This window comes from Stylophora pistillata, chromosome 10 (assembly GCF_964205215.1).
Source record: "Stylophora pistillata chromosome 10, jaStyPist1.2, whole genome shotgun sequence".
NCBI classification, from domain to species: domain Eukaryota; kingdom Metazoa; phylum Cnidaria; class Anthozoa; order Scleractinia; family Pocilloporidae; genus Stylophora; species Stylophora pistillata.
The window spans coordinates 25,071,870-25,089,000 of record NC_142528.1 but is presented as its reverse complement, the minus strand read 5'-3'; the positions used below and the strand labels follow the sequence as shown (position 1 = coordinate 25,089,000).

Here is a 17,131-nt window from a genome sequence, read left to right as displayed (position 1 = left end):
ACAGTTATTGCTGCATCTACAAGATGATAAAGACAACAGTCCTCAACATTGTTCAATCTTTACCTCTGTTTCTCAACGAATCGGGTTTTAAAATGAAACCACACCCTCCATTTTTCCTAAACTTTCCTTGGTTCAGGTGCATGCCATAATCTGGAAAAAAACACCTCGGGTTCAAGAAGAAATGCATGCTTACTGATCACACTTTACTATGCAAACCATACATTCCTAGCTATCAGAGAATGAAGACAAATCAAACAAGGAAACTAAATGAACTCATTTTTAAAACTCCTTATTTCGGTAAATGAAAAGTTTGATCTCTGAATAACAACTACATGATCTTGTAGAGTCATGGGATCCTGTTTATTGTAGGTACTCTCCACCAGTATATCGCTCAACATATCAGTCGAGAGTCAGTCGATACTCGACTGATATATTGGTTGACACTCGGTCAATAGTTGGTCGACACTCGGTCGATAGTTGGTCGACACTCGGTCGATAGTTGGTCGACACTCGGTCGATAGTTGGTCGACACTCGGTCGATAGTTGGTTGACACTCGGTAGATAGTTGGTCGACACTCGGTCGATAGTCATTTACCCTATCTATGAATAACAGAGGAAGAAAGAAACAGGTCCATGTACTGATATGCCATTTAAGGTTGAATAATTGCAAGTTTGAGATATTTGTGTTGAAAATAGTAAGACTGTGAAGCTTTATAGGGTAAATTGAGCTGCTATAACATACCTGGTTTTTGGAAGTTTATCGCCACCATCTGAATACCAGCATTCCACATGGTCTGCGGATTATAGTTTGACGAGTCAACTCGTGATCCTTTGGGGTACGTTCTAACAATGTGCTTGTTGGCCAAATACAAAATATCTACAAAGTGAATCAATAGCATTAGATCTTCAATAAGTATGAGCATCCATTTTTAAAAAATCACTTAAAACAGTCATGCGAGAGTGTGTAAATGTACATGAAACGTGTCATTTTGTGATGGATCTTAAATGTGTGGGATGCAACAAGTTCTGAGGTTCCACCTCTGAATAAAGCACTCAGAATTTCCTTCTTCCTCTGAGAGTTTCAGCTTTCAAAACCATTACCTTCACGAAAAAAATCCAAAATGTCTCCATTTAGAATCTCTTTGAGAAAAACGTTTTCTCCTCAGTTAATATCAAAACCACATGGAAGGCTAAGACACCTACGTTACAATAAAGGCATGTCTTGTGTGTTTTTAAACAGAATAGGGAAAACTTCCAAAAGGGATCAACACATAACTTCTCATGACAATATTGATGCATTAATTAACAAAAAGGGAATGAGAAAAACAAAATACCAGCTAGGGGATGTTGTCTTGATGTAACACCGAATTCTCTTCACTAGTTTACAAGGAAATATAAGCTAACAGGAAGGGAGAATTAAAATTTAGATCCTGGTAGGAAAAAAGGTATGTATTGCCATCTATATGTTCACACCTCTCGGATGTCCTGTAATGGCATCTTGCGCTGATCCATCGTTAAATGAGTACATCTCACAACAATCACCAGAGACTTCACCCCTCTTGTAAGGCACTGCGCGCATATACACAATCAGTTTTCCCATGGCATCCTCTAATGGAACCTACAAAACCACAATGATGGTGAAATAAGAGATCAATATGGTCTTACAAACAAAACACAAGTAAATTGTATGCCCCCCCCCCCCTCCACAACAATATATAAAAGAACCCTTCTTCTGGAATGTCTGTCTGTTCATTTCTTTAATTATCACAATGGAAACTGAACATTCAGAGCACTTACTATAGGATACTGCTCTTCACTTGTTGAGCTCTGTAATGAAATATAGAACATGGTACATGAAAAATGCTCTGGTCATGGAATCGATATTAACTTTGATTTAACATAACTTCTACGTTCTTTTACAAGCCATTAGATGCCCTTTTGCTCAGTTATGTCATGTTTTAGCCCCCAATTCTACTATCTTTCCATTTGACAAACTAGTGGTTCTACTCTGATCTGGGAAAAGAAAGGTGTTCTTAAAGCAAACTGCCAAAAGAGATATACATAAGCTCACAACACTTGCACAGTAAGGGCAAAACATCTACTTTAACTGATAAACATGGACACCTCAAATCACATTTGTACAAATTAAACACAGATTTTATTTAATAATTCTTAAATAAATTTTGTTATTCAATTGTACACTGCATGCTTTTTATTTTTTATTGACTTTTATGTACTTTTTACTGGACACTGATTGACTGACTGGTCTTTAATCAGGATAAATAAAGTTATATTCTGTTCTTCACTTAGCAGATCTTGAGCTGGAATCTGAATAACTCAATCCAGTGAGTATACATTGTAGCTGAATGAAGATTATTGTGTGCACAACTTGAATATATGCCAAGGAAAGGTCAGTGAGAATTTATCGGGCTTTTATTATATTTAAAACTCTGGTTAAAACCAACAATCAGCAGTAAAGTTGTTGACAAATTTATCTTTTCATCCCTAGTACTTCAATTTTATCTCTTTTCCCCTTGTGACATTAACCATTTTGCCCCCTTCCCCCCAAAACAATTGTTGTATCATGATTCCATGAACTTTTAGCCAACACTGACTAGGTGAGGGAACTGCTAATGATTCTGAGTGTGATAGAAACAGGACTGTTATTCTTTACAAAAATAGAACCTTGTAAACATAATGTGTCCTCTAATTTTGATTCCGATTGTAGCTATATGCACAAATGTCTAGATTACAATGATTTGCACACTTAATTGGCTCAAGTCTGGAGAGTGGATGAATTTGTTCCATGCTATGTTCATTTAAAAACAAAAAAAAAGAAAAATCAGTGAACCCTATTAACCTTATCATCTGTCATTGTGGTAGTTGTTGCAGATCTTACTCTAGCACCCAGCGATTGTGAGGATGGTGTTCTTGCTAACATTGCTTCAGACTGTTGACAAAAAAAATAAGAGCAGTGGACTAAAAACATCCTGTTGACACTGAAATATTAGCCAAGGGCAAAAGTGACTACTGTATGAGAGGAGGTATTTAAACAAAACAAAACAAAAAATCAAAAGTGGTATTTTATCATAACTCTAGTTGAAGCTTATCTGTACATGTAAGACCTGACAAGCCAACATAACAAAACTTTCCGCTGTGTAAATAAAGAAAAGCCTAGCCTTGACCTATAGCTCTTCTCCACTTCTCCTTCTACAAACTCATCATTTAAGAAGAAAAGTAGTAAAGTTCAGTACCTGACTTGAAACTAGCACTCTACTGGTCTTTTTTACCCTTGGAGTAAGACCCTATTTAAGATAAAGCCAATTCATTAACATCTAAAGTGAAGAACAAAACTTACAAATATTACTTTCTCCAAAAATATGACCAAGACTGAATGCTAAATCAGTATCAAGAGTCTTTTAAAGGTTTAGTATAAGTCAAACCAACTGTAGTGATACAAAACCATTGCAAAGAGTTTAACATTTAGCAATTAGTTTGACTTTTGGTGGACTGTAAAAGGAGAATAATAGGTTGCTAGCTGTGTGAAGTCCACAATATTAGAAATATTTCAGCACTACCTGTTCTCCCTTCACCTGATGTCAGAGTCAAATACTTACTGAGAGTATAGGGGTAATAGCAGTTGATATCTTGTGCTGAAGGATTTAAAACAAAATAAAAGTTATAAATAATTGAAATCAGAGCCCATTTATAACTCAGACAAGGACAAAAAGAGCCTTGGTTAAGTCAATGAAAGTGCTCGTTAAAATGATGATCTTACCTTTTTCTTGACTTTAATTTTACCTTTCAGTAAAATTTTTCTCTTGAGCTGATTGGGTGAAGGAAGAGTGTTGATACCCAACTCATCACAGAGGTTATGTGTTGCAAGCATATCACCAAGCTCGCACACAAAAATGTCAGCCATGATCACCTGCAAATTGATCAGCAAATATGAGACAAAATTTATCATCTAAATTCCTGAAGGAGTGTTCGTCATAACATCAAAATGTTATCCCAAGAACCTACTTGTTGTTGTTCACAGCAGTGGTTTTCCAGGGACAAAATCAAAGGGAGTTCTGTTGTCTCAAACGCATACTCCTAGAAAAATACAGGATGAAGAAGTTAACGTTTGCACCCTAATGTCAGAATTAATTTTCTCTGTCCTCCAAACATTTCCCGGGTCATCAACAAGGTGCAATTGTCAAGAAGGAGTTTCTTAAGTTGGAGATCACTTTGTTTCCTCTCATAACCTTGATGTGTAATACAGGAGTGATAGTTTAAAACAAAATTAGATGCTAATCACTCTTAGTGTTCATAAGGTTAAAGTAAGGTTTGCATTATGCATGTTTTCCTCTAACTTTTATTTTGCTTGTAATCAGTACATGCAAGTCAAGTTGCTTACTCTGCATGCATCATGCAAAGAGAAAAAAATTTTTAACCCCTATTTTTCTTAACATAAAAAAAAATGGTTTGCTTCGTGTATTGTTATTGGAGAAGTTTTCAAAAGTAAAATTTTGAAAACCCAATTCATATTGTGAATATATCTTATTAACCAAGCACGAGGGCCATACTAGGAGAATATCGGCCTGAGGTCTTGACAGTCTGGACCAAGCGCAGCGAGGTCCATACAAAAAAGACCGAGGATCGATATTCTTCCAGTACGGTCCCAAGCAAGCTTGGTTAATAAGAGATTTATTATTATACGACTGAAGTTCAAAGGGACACAAGTGCGGTATCATTCGGGACCATTTGGGACAGTGCCCGGTCCAATACTGGAGAATATTGGACCGGCAATAGAGCATTTTGATTGGTTGATTTTAGTTATTGGCCCTCTGACTGCCCGAGTTGTGTAATAATAACTGTTATAATTGTTACAAGTATCAACCAGTTAAGAAGAATATACAGTGAAAATATTCTCAGCAAAGATTACACAAATGTAAATCAACTCTAAGGAAAATGCTGCACGTTGTTCCAGAAGCAAGACATCTTCAAACCAGGATGAGACAAAGCTTAACGGCCCATTTTCTGTCTACAGACTTTCTAAAATATTTTACGCTTGCTTTCAACCACTCTCTTGAGCATAGTCTTTTTCTCTCCCTCAGGGAAGGATCCTGCACTTAATTCTCAAACAGTAGCTGGTGTGTGTAAAATTAAGAGCTTAAAATAAGTGGTACATTGATAGATAGATAGATAGTTTATTTGTAAAAAAAAAAAAAAAAAAAAAAGCTTGCAGCCACTGAGCTGAATTGTGTATTTACAATAAAGTATAAAATATAACTTATAATAGTAATATGATTGTATTAAGGCCCTAAATAAATAATAATATCCTACAAATATGATGAAAGCTTGAACTGTTAAAATATATACAATGGCATCGATCTCATTTAAAAAACTCACCAAGCACTAAAATTCATTGTTAATACATGATCTTACTAAAAAACTATTTTTGAAACACTCGGTCTTACATTTGGGAATCGCAAAATGCCTTTTGCACCAGAGATTATAACACGATGGCCCTGATGATTGAAGCATTTTATGTAAGCGATGGGCTGGGTCATTAGCAATTGAGAGGAAGGTCTTCTTATATTTATTAAGCTAGCGACGTAGTCATTGATAGACATAATATTTGAAAGCTCTAAGGCCTCTCTATATTGAAAAAACAAGACATCACTCCTACCTTAATAACTTGCACCACATCTCTGAACCTGATTTTAGATGTGAGTGTAAGTCCATGTGTTATCACAGGCTCATCTGAAATTCAAAGACACACCTTTATGCTTTCATATTGCAAAAGAATGTCATTAATTAAAAAAAAAAAGTCGAATAGGCATCTAATAGTAAAGAAGTAAATGACAAGCACCTATAGGTACATCGGTTCCTCTATTTTGAATCAATACCTTACAACAACATTGAAATAACACTGTGTTGTACCTATTGTAAAAATATGTAGAAGCATGCAAGCACTTCATCTTTCATTGTCCATCCACTCAAATCAAAACTACAGTTATTAGTAATAAGTTATGGTACAACTAAATCACTGAGTATGTGAAACAACAACATACAAAACTTAAGACTGATGTAAATATTTATTACTTTATTACTGAATAGGCCAATTCTGAATTACCTTTGACCTCTTTTTCAAAACAAAGCCTAGTGCTCATCCATTCCTGTGAAAATGAGTTTAATTTGCAAGTGAATGAAAGCTTATTATCACAGGAAAGGATGAGCACCAGGACTCGCTTTGAAAAAGAGGCAAAAGATAATTATTTTGGAAATGGACTATTCAAAACTTTGATTTTAGTAAATTAAGAAATTATAGCAATATCTCACGGTAATCAGATAAGACATACATCTCTCCCTAGTTTGTGTCAGTAAGTACATAATTATATCTTACTAACCAAGTGCGAGGGCCATACTGTGAGAGTATCAGCCTGAGGTCTTGACATTACGGACCGAGCACAGCGAGGTTCGTACAAAAAAGACCGAGGGCTGATATTCTTCCAGTAAAGTCCCGAGCAAGCTTGGTTAATAAGAGATTTATTATACGACTGAAGTTCAAAGGGACACAAGTGCGGTGTCATTCGGGACCATTCGGGACAGCGCCTGGTCCAATACTTAGAGAATATTGGACCGGCAATAGAGCATTTTGATTGGTTGATTTTAGTTATTGGCCCTCTTACTGCCCGAGTCGTGTAATAAATATCAAATATAGTCACTCTGTCCTAATGTTCAGTCCACAAGTACATTTACATTTCTCATACCTGGGCCATCCCAACAGTCAAGTTCAAGACAGCGACAACCTTGCAATAAAGCTCTTACATAAGCCTCAAGACTGGATTTGCCTTTCAGTTGCCGTCCAGTGAGATATGTGTTGTGAGATGAGTTGATGAAATAATCAGACAGTGGTTGATCCATGTCCTGTAATGGAGATAAGACTCAGATAACAATGTAAAAACTGAGATTTATTGCATTTCATTCCAAGTTTTTAATTTTGTGAAGCCCCTTTCACTTATTTAAAGTTCCTTCATGGTTTTTTTTTTTTTTAAATCAATTTTCAGGCAATCATGGCTAACATTTTTGTGTGAGAGCTTTGTGATATGCTTACAATGCATAACATTTGTGATGAGTTGGGTGTCATTGCAAACATCCCTTAGCAATATTGAGTAGAAAAGAAGGTCAATTAAAAAAACTGATTTTCAACATCTTACAAGGTCCATTACAAACTATTATTATAACATAACCAAAGTAAAGCGTGCACTCTGATTGCTCAATTTAGAGTCCCCCATTTGCCCATGGGTGTACGCTGCTGATGTGAGCAAATCCAAAGACTGTTTTTCCGCGCGCGCTTGTTTTTTCTGGTCACGTAAGATTTGTTAAATAAAAGGGAACTCTTTAGCTACAATGTATCAATGTTATGTTATAAAACAAATGGTAAACACCACAGCGTACACTATTGAGTTATAGATGCACTTGGGAGGTTTGCTAAGCACTCAAGAAGCTAGAGTCGCTCTTGGCTATCGCCTCGAGTGACTCTTATGCTTCTTTTGTGCTTAGCAACCTCCCGTGTACATCCATAACTCAATAGTGTACGCTGTGGTGTTTACCATTTGTTAATTATATTACTTACTAGGGAGAATGATCTCTGCTTAACTTTCACTCAACCACATTTCTAAGGGTGACTTAAGCAAAGCTGAAGCCCAAATGCACATTTATGTTCACATCAATGATAATCACTGATTCAGCTTAGTTAAAATCAAAAATTCCACGATAATGATATTTGAAATTACCCCCTCACCTGGTGAACAATTTTCTCTTCTGGATTGATAGAAGAGTTGTCTTCACTTCTAAGATAACTGAGATAAATAACAAATCTCTCAATAACTGCTACTAGTTTAAATTTTTTAGGTTAATTAATCTGAGGCTCCAAGATCTAATTGAGAAAAAAAAAAAAAAAAACCTTCGCTCAGGAATAATATATCAACCAAATTTAATTTAGCACAGGGAGGTAATTTATGACCAGAAACACATTTACCAAATAGGTTTGAATTATTGGCATGCCCAAGTTCACAAATTTGTTCTTTTTAAGTCTAAGGTTGTAAAAATTGATGACCTGTCTTCTAACAACAATTAAAAGAGTAGTTTGTGCAAGTACTGGTCAGGAACACGCCTTCTTGGTAGCAGCTAACTGTTTATTCACCTCAGAAATCCATGATACGATAGAAGAGATTTACTCAGTCTGAAAGAATCTGGATTGTCTCCTGCACATCTCTGCTTGTATATCATATGGAACTTGTCATGAGCTGACATCAGCTTTGCACAAGCAGCTAGACTGAGAGTTTCCTGTTCATAAAAAAGGATGTTACTTCACCTACATTATTACAGTAACTGTTTCAAAACTAATTTCTACATGCTTTCCATGCACATCCAATGGTGAGTTTTTACAAAATGCAAAACATTGCCCATTGGTATGTACATAATTATGTAGTTAGTTGTATTGTTGAAACTCCTTTTTGATGAAGTGAGGATTAGTCACACAAAACACGTAGGAGAAATAAAATGAGCTATATAACTACTTTTCTGCAGTGTACAGTTGACTGGCTTGACTTAAAAAAATAAAAACAGAAAATAGAAAAATTGGGTTGTGAGACTGCAGGGTGTGAACTGGGCCTTGGGCTGTACCCTCTGGGCCGCAGGCCATGAGGTTGGGGGTGGGTCATGGGTCTGCTTTTAGCAAAAGCCAGTAAAGAAGTCAAATTTTTAAATATTGAAATATTTCTTGAGATTTACCCCTTGCTCTCTGTGAAGAAATTCTGCAAACTCAGCTGGTGTCATACCAAGGTTGGGGGATTCCTTTGCATACTTACTAAATATCTTGTGCAACTGGTGAAAAAAAAAGGTTTAACAAAGTTATTATGGATTGACATTTGACATATTCCAAATTGTCATCACCTTTAATATCAATCAATATCTCCCTTATTAATAAAATATGTCTGCTCTGATTTTTCCGAGACACAATAAATTTAATAACTAATAAAAGACAATTTGTTGACATTACCAGGGCTTGACACTAACAGTAGCCAACAAGCCACAGACTATTAGAAATTCAGTTTTGGCTGATGGTTTTCAATTTCCACAAGCCAGTTTGCCCAGTAAAGAAACTGAAATTGTTATAACATCTAAGTTGTCACTAGCCACTTAATATTAGCTAGTAAGTTGAAAAGTTAGTGTGGAGCCCTGACTACTTTCTGACTTAAACATATCTACTGTAATTTGAGGACATACAATTTCCAAGGGTGATTACAAGAATTCATATATTGATCAGACAAGAATCCTGTGACTACAGTAGGTCTTGGAGTTTTCTATTTAACAGTCACTGTGTGAGAACTACAAGCTTTATAGCTTGGATTCTCAATTTAACATCAAATCACTGTTCTGGATAGTTTGAACATGACAGTTCAACCAAAATGTCAATGAATTTGGAGATAGAGGAAGAAAAAAGAATTGTTTTACAAAAACCTTTAAGTTAAGCTTAATCCTATTTCCTTCGCCTTGAATATAGAAACAACTCATAATCTTTAAGCAATAAATATCAGTGAGAGTTAATATTAACAGGAACTTCAATAACTTTCTGATGGTGTCATAGAAAGCTGTGGTTGTACTAGACAAAACCCAAACACAAGAGTGTGCTAAACAGATGGTGGTGAGATGTCTTATTAAGTGGTGGTAGAAAACTGGTGTCCAGGGTTTTCAAAATTTGCTGTATGAAAAAGTGGTGATCACTGGTGGGATTTTTTGGCCAGTGATCACTTGGTGAAGCACTACAGGCACTTCTGAGGTTACACACAAAAGATTGTTCAACACCTTTGAGCCTCCTCACTTGAAATTTCAGTCGGTAGGCCATTTTACAGTTGTGTACTTATAGTTGTCAAGCCTTTGATTTGGAAGTGAGGCTGAAGGTGACCTTGTCATGATAGAGACCTGTATCTAGTTAGAATGATAACAAAGTGATTTAAATTTGAAAAGCAGCAAGGTTTGTATCATAACAAGGTCACCCCTTGCCTCACTCCCATTAAAAGGTTTGGCAACAAAGCACACAACTGTAAAATGGACTAACATTAACTTTGAGTGAAACCCAGGGCCCGTACCAGTTACTTACCTTTGGTTGTTCATTGAGAGAGTTAAAAAGCATCACAAAGGAGTTCCACAGCAGATTCTCGTTGTGCTGAGCCATTCCACACTGTGTTTCAAGTACATCCTGTAAAACCAAAAAGACAAATGGAACATTTGAAAATGACAAAAAATTATTTCAATGAAAAGGAAAAGGAAAAATGCAAAATGTTTTGCAAACTGAAGCCTTACAAAAATAGTCACTGACCTTAATACAGTTTCTCATTAGTTTCCGTTTAGTGAGGCTGCAGCACTGTTGAGCAAATGACAGAGCCTGGTCCAATGAAATTCCCTTGCTACGCCTGGATGACATCACTGACCAGTGTCTTTTTAACCAGCTTTATATGCTGAGTCAAGGAAAAAAACTTAACACCTAGACAGAAGAGAAACTGTAAGAGGTATACCAATTTTGCATAACAAGTTTAGCCTCTTTTCACTTTGCCAAGACATCTACAATATCATGCAAGTGATCCCCTGAAAACTAATCAACTAAGAACACTAAAACAAACAAACTTAAAAGGATACAGCACAACTGGATCTACACCATCAAATTTGTGCCTGTTTACTCTTTGATCCTTGCTGTAAATAACCTCTCTCATCTAAAAGAAGTTTAAATTCAGCTACAAACAATGTCATAACTATAATTATATAAAAAAACTTAAAAAAAAAATTATACAGTTTGAAGCAAAAGAATAGCATGAAGTATTTGTCAAGGCAATATTTATTGCATCTGAATTTAAAAATATCTTAGACTAATGTAATCTAGCGGCAAAATTATGTGTAATAGTAAGGGAACTCTCTAACCAAATTTGCCCTTGATCTATACCAAGTGGTACCCTTGGAGACCAAAAATAATGTACCTTCAGTTAGTGGTAGGTTAGCAGTTAGTAGTAAGTATCAATAGTAATGCATCCCAACACCAACATTTTCTCTCTCTGGAAGTCTAACATTTGAGAATCACAGATTTAATCATGAAATACTCACTGCACTGGTCCACTTCTCATAAGCTTTTTCTGAGTCACAGATGAGATCCAAGGAACATAACTGACTCCATTCCCCTGTATGGAGAAAATACACAACTGTCAAAGAGCCATTGAAAAAAATTGCAAGGAAAAGCTTTGTTGACTAAATTTTGGGAGAGGATTTCTTCAGCCACAATTCCAGTAGTCATTGAAAAAGTTTCCCATGCTGTACTTTTCTGTTTTAGCCAGAGGTGAATAACAGCATACATATTTCTGACCTAAACAGTGTCAAGAAACTTTCTTGTCAAGACCAAGAAGTCCTATAATTATATATTTAAATTTAAGTATACATAAGTATGTATTTTGAAGTCTTTTCTACAAAATACGTTTACTATAATTATTATTTAAATGAGTCTGAGTTTGGACAAAAACATATCGAATATCACAGACTTGTGATAGAAACACATGATAAATGGTAGATCAATTTAATAAGCATGTCTAAATTTTTCTCAGCTGAAGTGTTCCTTAAAAATACACAGACACACAAACACCTTGTTGTTTCTCAAACATCAGTGAGAAAGACTGCTCTTCAACTTCAGTGTAAGGGAACTTCACAAAGTTCTTTGTCTGCTGGCCACAGCGTACCTCAATTACCCTGTCTAAATACACTGATAGAACATAACAAAAGACAACATCCATGTATGAAATATTCAGTATTCAGAAAAAAAAAATTTTTCAATCAAATTTGACCAACCAGGAAAATAAATTAAGAACCAAACTTACATGTGTTGGCAAAAGAAAAGCTATGACCTTTTCCTCTTTTTTTCCACATGATATGCTGTAAAATTGAATAACAGATACAATTTAAATAATAAATCCTTAATCACATAGTTTACACAAATAAAAATATAATTTTGTTTCCTTAGCTCCTAACATCCCCTTTCATTCTTACCAAGTTGTCTTTGTCAAGCTTAAAGACTCTTTCATGTGGAATTGACCTCCCAACTCGTGCATACTTTATCATTGGAAACTCCTGATGAAGCTCATTGGCAGCTGGACAATAATTAACAAAAAATGCAAGTTAGGATTGAGTAACCATCATGACATCAATAGATTGATCTACTGTAAATCCTCTACTAAGCCTCCCCCCCCCATCTAATGAACCACCTCCCTCTAATAAATTAATCTAGCCCCCCACTGACCCCTCCCCCACAAAACACAAAAATTCAAAATAACACTCCATGTCAGTAAGTACAATAGATTTATTCAAGTACTGTAATTTTAGTTTGTCATTTGAAATTGATTATGGTGATTGATTGATTGATGTTATCATGTTGACATCAATAGAAGATGGTATACCGAAATTACAGAGCAATGCTAAAAATATAACATAGCTATACAAGGTCCATGACAAATCATACAACTCATCAGACTTTACTGAAAGTTTTGACTCTGCCCATTTGGTAAATGAAAAAATGTAAAATGAGAACAATTTTTGAATAAATGTGGTACATCATATCCTATTGTATCCTGGTAGTGAACATCAGGCTAAATTAATAAGCCCCCCCTCTGATAAGTCACCTCCCTAAAGTCCCTGAGTGAAATAAATAAGCCCTCCCAGGGAACTTACATATTTGAGGATTTACAGTAGACAATAAACATGATTGTGATGAAATTTTGTGGGCCGAGGCCAGGAACGTGTTCGATAATTGCAAACTGACTCAATAGCAAACTGACTCAATAAACATGATACCTAGCAGTAATTACACAATGTCTTAATTATAAATTCACATGTAATGTACATTATTTAAGTGAAGTGAAAGTGAGAGTGAATGTGAATGTGAATGTGAACGTGAGTGATTCAATATCTTAATAGCAGCTTAGGCTGAATTGCTAAGGTCTACAGTGTTACTAAGGTTGAGATCGGACATCAGCATTATCAGGCAGGCACCTCTGGCAGCCGCTTTAGTCCATGTAACGACCTCACCTTTTCCCCCCACACATCCCACCCCAGAGGAGGACATCCACCACACAGTAATCTCATGTGTGGGAAATTAACGTCTCCTACCCCTAACCCTGCCGGAGACAGGACCTCCATTTTATTCGTTCTTATCCGAGAAGACTAGAATATCTATCCATTTCACTGATCTTATAGAAAGGTAGAAAATTCTCCTCAGTTATTTTAAGACCATGAGTATTGGTCCGGCCAGGGCTCGAACCCTTGACCTCCCGCACAACACAATCCGGCACTCTAACCAATGGAGCTAACCAATTATTCATCAACGGAAGTGAAGAGTAGTGGATATTTACCATGCCACTTAACAGTTCCATAAATATCTGCTACTTTCACTGTGACTGATGTGCATACTTGTTGTATAGTATATACCACACAGAAACCAAAAAGAGTTAGTTTATTTCTGATGATGTACCCAAAAAATTGGTCAGAGTTTAAAATTGTTGCTGCACAATTTTGTCTCCTCAGCTGCTCACTTCCAAACTAGGCAAGCAGCACACATGCAAATCACAAGTCACCTGTATGGTATGTACTAAATTGAGTTAGAACATAGCTAGCAGAGTCGCGCAATCAAATTCATTATACGTGAGCGTGCTCAAAATCTTGATAGTGCACGCTGATAGCGTCAGCAAATCCAACTTCGCCAGAAATTTTTTTTTCGTGCGAGCGGCCATTGTTAATGCAGGGAAAAATAATATATTTCGCGACAATAATGGATACAAACAGAAACGCGGCCTACTAATCCGAAAACAAAGACAATGTTTCGACCTTTTCCCTTGGGTTGAGTTCTTAAATGAGGCAGGAAAAGAGAAAAACAAAGGAAAAGGAGACTCAGCATCAGCACCGTTGTGATTCGCTCCAACTGATATTGTTGTCCATTTTTCGCGTCAGATTTGATGCACAATTCCACCGGCTACGTTCTAAAACAATTGGTTCATGCTTCCAGCTGTGCACTATCGAGTTATGGAGCACGTGGGAAGTTTGGAGAGCACGAAAGAAGCTAGAGTTGCCCTTGGCAATAGCCAAGGGCAACTCTCACGCTTCTTTCGTGCTCTCCAAACTTCCCACGTGCTCCATAACTCGATAGTGCACAGCTGAAAGCATGAACCAATTGTTAAATATCAGATATTGATTCTAAGATACAAAATAACCTGTTAACCAATAACATTGTGAGATGTGATGATATAAGTCAATGTCTACTGGTACATGTTATCAGCAAACATAATAATAATATTATCCACCTGAAATCAACACTCCATCACCAACAGGACAAAACAAAGAAGGATACAGCATCTACAACAACAAAAAAAAAAAAAAAGGAAAAAGGAAAAAGGAATCAAGAAATAGATATGATCAATAATAAATATTCTTTGGAATGACTTTTTGATGACTTTTCATTATTATAGTTGTCATATTAGTTATAGAGATTATAAGCATTCCTTATACATGTTAAATGTATAAGCATGTAGATTTTCAGGTTCTTGTGGCTTGAAGAGGGTGTAACTGCTAACTTAAGGTGAATTTTTTTGTTCAAATAGAGTTGGATTCTGAGTTTATTTAACCCTTTGGCTATAGTCAGTACAGACAGATGTCCAAGTACCTTCATCTTGGGTGCTGCATTCAAAGAACTTTGTAAATTATCTATTTCATCTCCCTTCTGCAAAGACGAGTTGGCATCAGAATCTAAACACCACTGTTGAATTCCTAGGGAAAAATAATATTTGTCACAAAATTAAAAATTAAAGCTATTTGTCAACTCTCTATCTCGCAGCTTTGTATAGAAAATGTTCTCAATTACATGATTGGCAGCCTTTGCTCTTATGAAAGTGGCTGGTTGGTTGACAGGGAAAGAAACAGACAAAAAGGAAAAAACAAAATTGACAGAGACAGCCTGAGTTTGCAAAAAGTAAAACCCAAATGTTTCCAACATAATAAGCACACTAAAAAAAAAAACTAAAAAAAATTAGTTAGAAACACTTTAAATTTAAAATCAAGTCTTGTAATTATTAACTTCAACATCAACATTTGGATAAAAAAAATAGATCCTTGAATTTTTCTTTTAAAAAAATGGGTGGGTTGCTCTAAGGGGAATGCAACACTTCACTGGTAAGGCCATACAAAATCTGCTCTATTTTTAAGTGTTGTTTTACCATTTTCAATTGCCTTTATCCATTCTTCACATTCTTCTCTTCCAGATGCTTGTAAAATCAATGGGTGTTTAAAGGGGCCTGTGATTTTTAAGGAGTTGTTAACTTCTTGCAGTTTCTCCACAGCATCTATAGCAGCCAATGGAAGACTTCCCTTGAGTTTTTCCTGATTAGAGAGGATCATCATTTGATTATTACTATTCAGAACTTCTAAAGAGCTTTGCCGATAGCCGAGGTAAACCTCACACATATTCCTGTAGTCAAAGTAAGGTGAACTAGAAAGATTTCTTCCTCCTTTTAACCCTTTAATCCTTAGGAATGACTGGCATCTAAATTCTCCCTTCAATATCACCCCTAAATCACACATTAAGGTCATGAGAGTAAAGGAATTGATCACCATAACAAGTTTTTGATTTGCAAACAAATTCTCCTTATCGGCACTTTAGGAAATGTATTGAGAACAGTATGGAGAACATGCATACCGGAAATCCTCTAATAAGCACCCTGGAGACTATTTATTTCAGGTACTTTGGGGGGGGAGGGGTGGCTTACTAGAGGGGGGGCTTATTAAATTAGAACTCAATAAAGAACTCAGTTTATAATCTAACTCTCACAATGGACCTAGTTTAGCTATGTTATATTTTTAGCATTGCTCTGCAATTTCCTTATACCATATTCTATTAATACCAACATGATCACATCAATCAATCAATCACCACAATCAATTTTAAATGACAAACTAAAATCTCAGTACTTGAATAAACCTATTGAAAGTACTTACTAACATGGAGTGTTATTTTGAATTTTTTGTTTTAAGGGGAAGGGGTGGGGAGGCTTAATAAATTTCTTCCTTTAAAAAGGGGGGCTTATTAGAGGGGGGTGGCTTATTTAAGGATTTACAGTACATAGGGTTAACAAAATGAGTCAAATTCACCCTCTTCCACAGTTCACAGAATTTTCCAAAATGGGCCTTCATCAATCTCTCTCCACTCCTAGCATTTCGTTTTCCATCGATTATCATTCCTATAAATTGATCTGATCTTTATCAAGATTATGCAATGTACTGAAAATTCGTAGAGCCCTGATTATCATTACGCATGCAGTTCTTAAAAGAAAAAAAAAACGCGAAAAAAAATAGATCAACTTTACGACTTGTTCTGGAACAGAATTGGGTTATGCGTAAATCTTTCCGGAAATTCGGTGAAAATGCACGAGAACATCTGTGAAGTTTATACAATACATTAGGTCATGTGTTGTTCTTTTACCCTGTTATGGTTTCTGAAATGATCAAGGGAGCTCTTGGTTAGCACAAAGTATCTGCTTCGGGTTGAAGTTCTCCCAGGATAATGAGAAATCTTCCACAAATATCCACTCTTCACTACTGCAGTGCATCCTTGGGAGAACGTAGCTTTGCTTCTCTGTCGCTCCAAACTCCTGGTAGATCTTCCTTCTAAGTCATTCATTGTACAGACTGGAGATTACATCGCATTGTACGACATCGTTCAGTCTTCTTTTAAGACAACATACGTTAGTTTTGAAGCCTAAAATGCCACCAACAATGAATCTTTAAGCGTTTTGAAAGCTTTCCATATTTGCTGTAAGTCGCTCAGATTGTTATTTGACCTTTGACAAGTGATGAGTAGATTTGTTGCTTTGCCCGCCAAAAAGACAGGTGTTTGACTAAGCCTAGATCATTTACAAGCAGGAAGAATCAATTAAAGAGACATTTGATGAGTACTTAAGGAAATTGGAAGAATTATTAAAAAACAAAGAAACCACACGGATGCACGGCCAATATGAAACGACAGAGTATTATTTCCCTACCAGGGTAGGGTATTATCAAA

At 36.1% G+C, this 17,131-nt stretch overlaps 1 protein-coding gene across 1 annotated transcript in view; it reads right to left on the bottom strand.

Moving 5' to 3' along the window:
- Positions 1-17,087, bottom strand: part of LOC111340408 (1-phosphatidylinositol 4,5-bisphosphate phosphodiesterase zeta-1) — a 22,155-nt gene extending 5,068 nt beyond the window's left edge. The window contains exons 1-25 of the mRNA XM_022947255.2: positions 16,553-17,087; positions 15,291-15,453; positions 14,741-14,844; positions 14,382-14,433; positions 12,079-12,179; positions 11,910-11,964; positions 11,678-11,794; positions 11,149-11,222; positions 10,690-10,763; positions 10,373-10,502; positions 10,154-10,252; positions 8,785-8,877; positions 8,195-8,337; positions 7,793-7,850; positions 6,759-6,915; positions 5,675-5,748; positions 4,024-4,095; positions 3,779-3,928; positions 3,618-3,653; positions 3,255-3,305; positions 2,861-2,950; positions 1,798-1,827; positions 1,474-1,618; positions 743-877; positions 64-150 (exon numbers count right to left, since the gene is read on the bottom strand). Coding sequence (XP_022802990.2) covers positions 64-150; positions 743-877; positions 1,474-1,618; positions 1,798-1,827; positions 2,861-2,950; positions 3,255-3,305; positions 3,618-3,653; positions 3,779-3,928; positions 4,024-4,095; positions 5,675-5,748; positions 6,759-6,915; positions 7,793-7,850; positions 8,195-8,337; positions 8,785-8,877; positions 10,154-10,252; positions 10,373-10,502; positions 10,690-10,763; positions 11,149-11,222; positions 11,678-11,794; positions 11,910-11,964; positions 12,079-12,179; positions 14,382-14,433; positions 14,741-14,844; positions 15,291-15,453; positions 16,553-16,750 — 2,488 coding nt within the window. The 5' untranslated portion in view covers positions 16,751-17,087. The remainder of the gene's footprint in view (positions 1-63; positions 151-742; positions 878-1,473; positions 1,619-1,797; positions 1,828-2,860; positions 2,951-3,254; positions 3,306-3,617; positions 3,654-3,778; positions 3,929-4,023; positions 4,096-5,674; positions 5,749-6,758; positions 6,916-7,792; positions 7,851-8,194; positions 8,338-8,784; positions 8,878-10,153; positions 10,253-10,372; positions 10,503-10,689; positions 10,764-11,148; positions 11,223-11,677; positions 11,795-11,909; positions 11,965-12,078; positions 12,180-14,381; positions 14,434-14,740; positions 14,845-15,290; positions 15,454-16,552) is intronic.
- Positions 17,088-17,131: the final 44 nt, after the last annotated feature.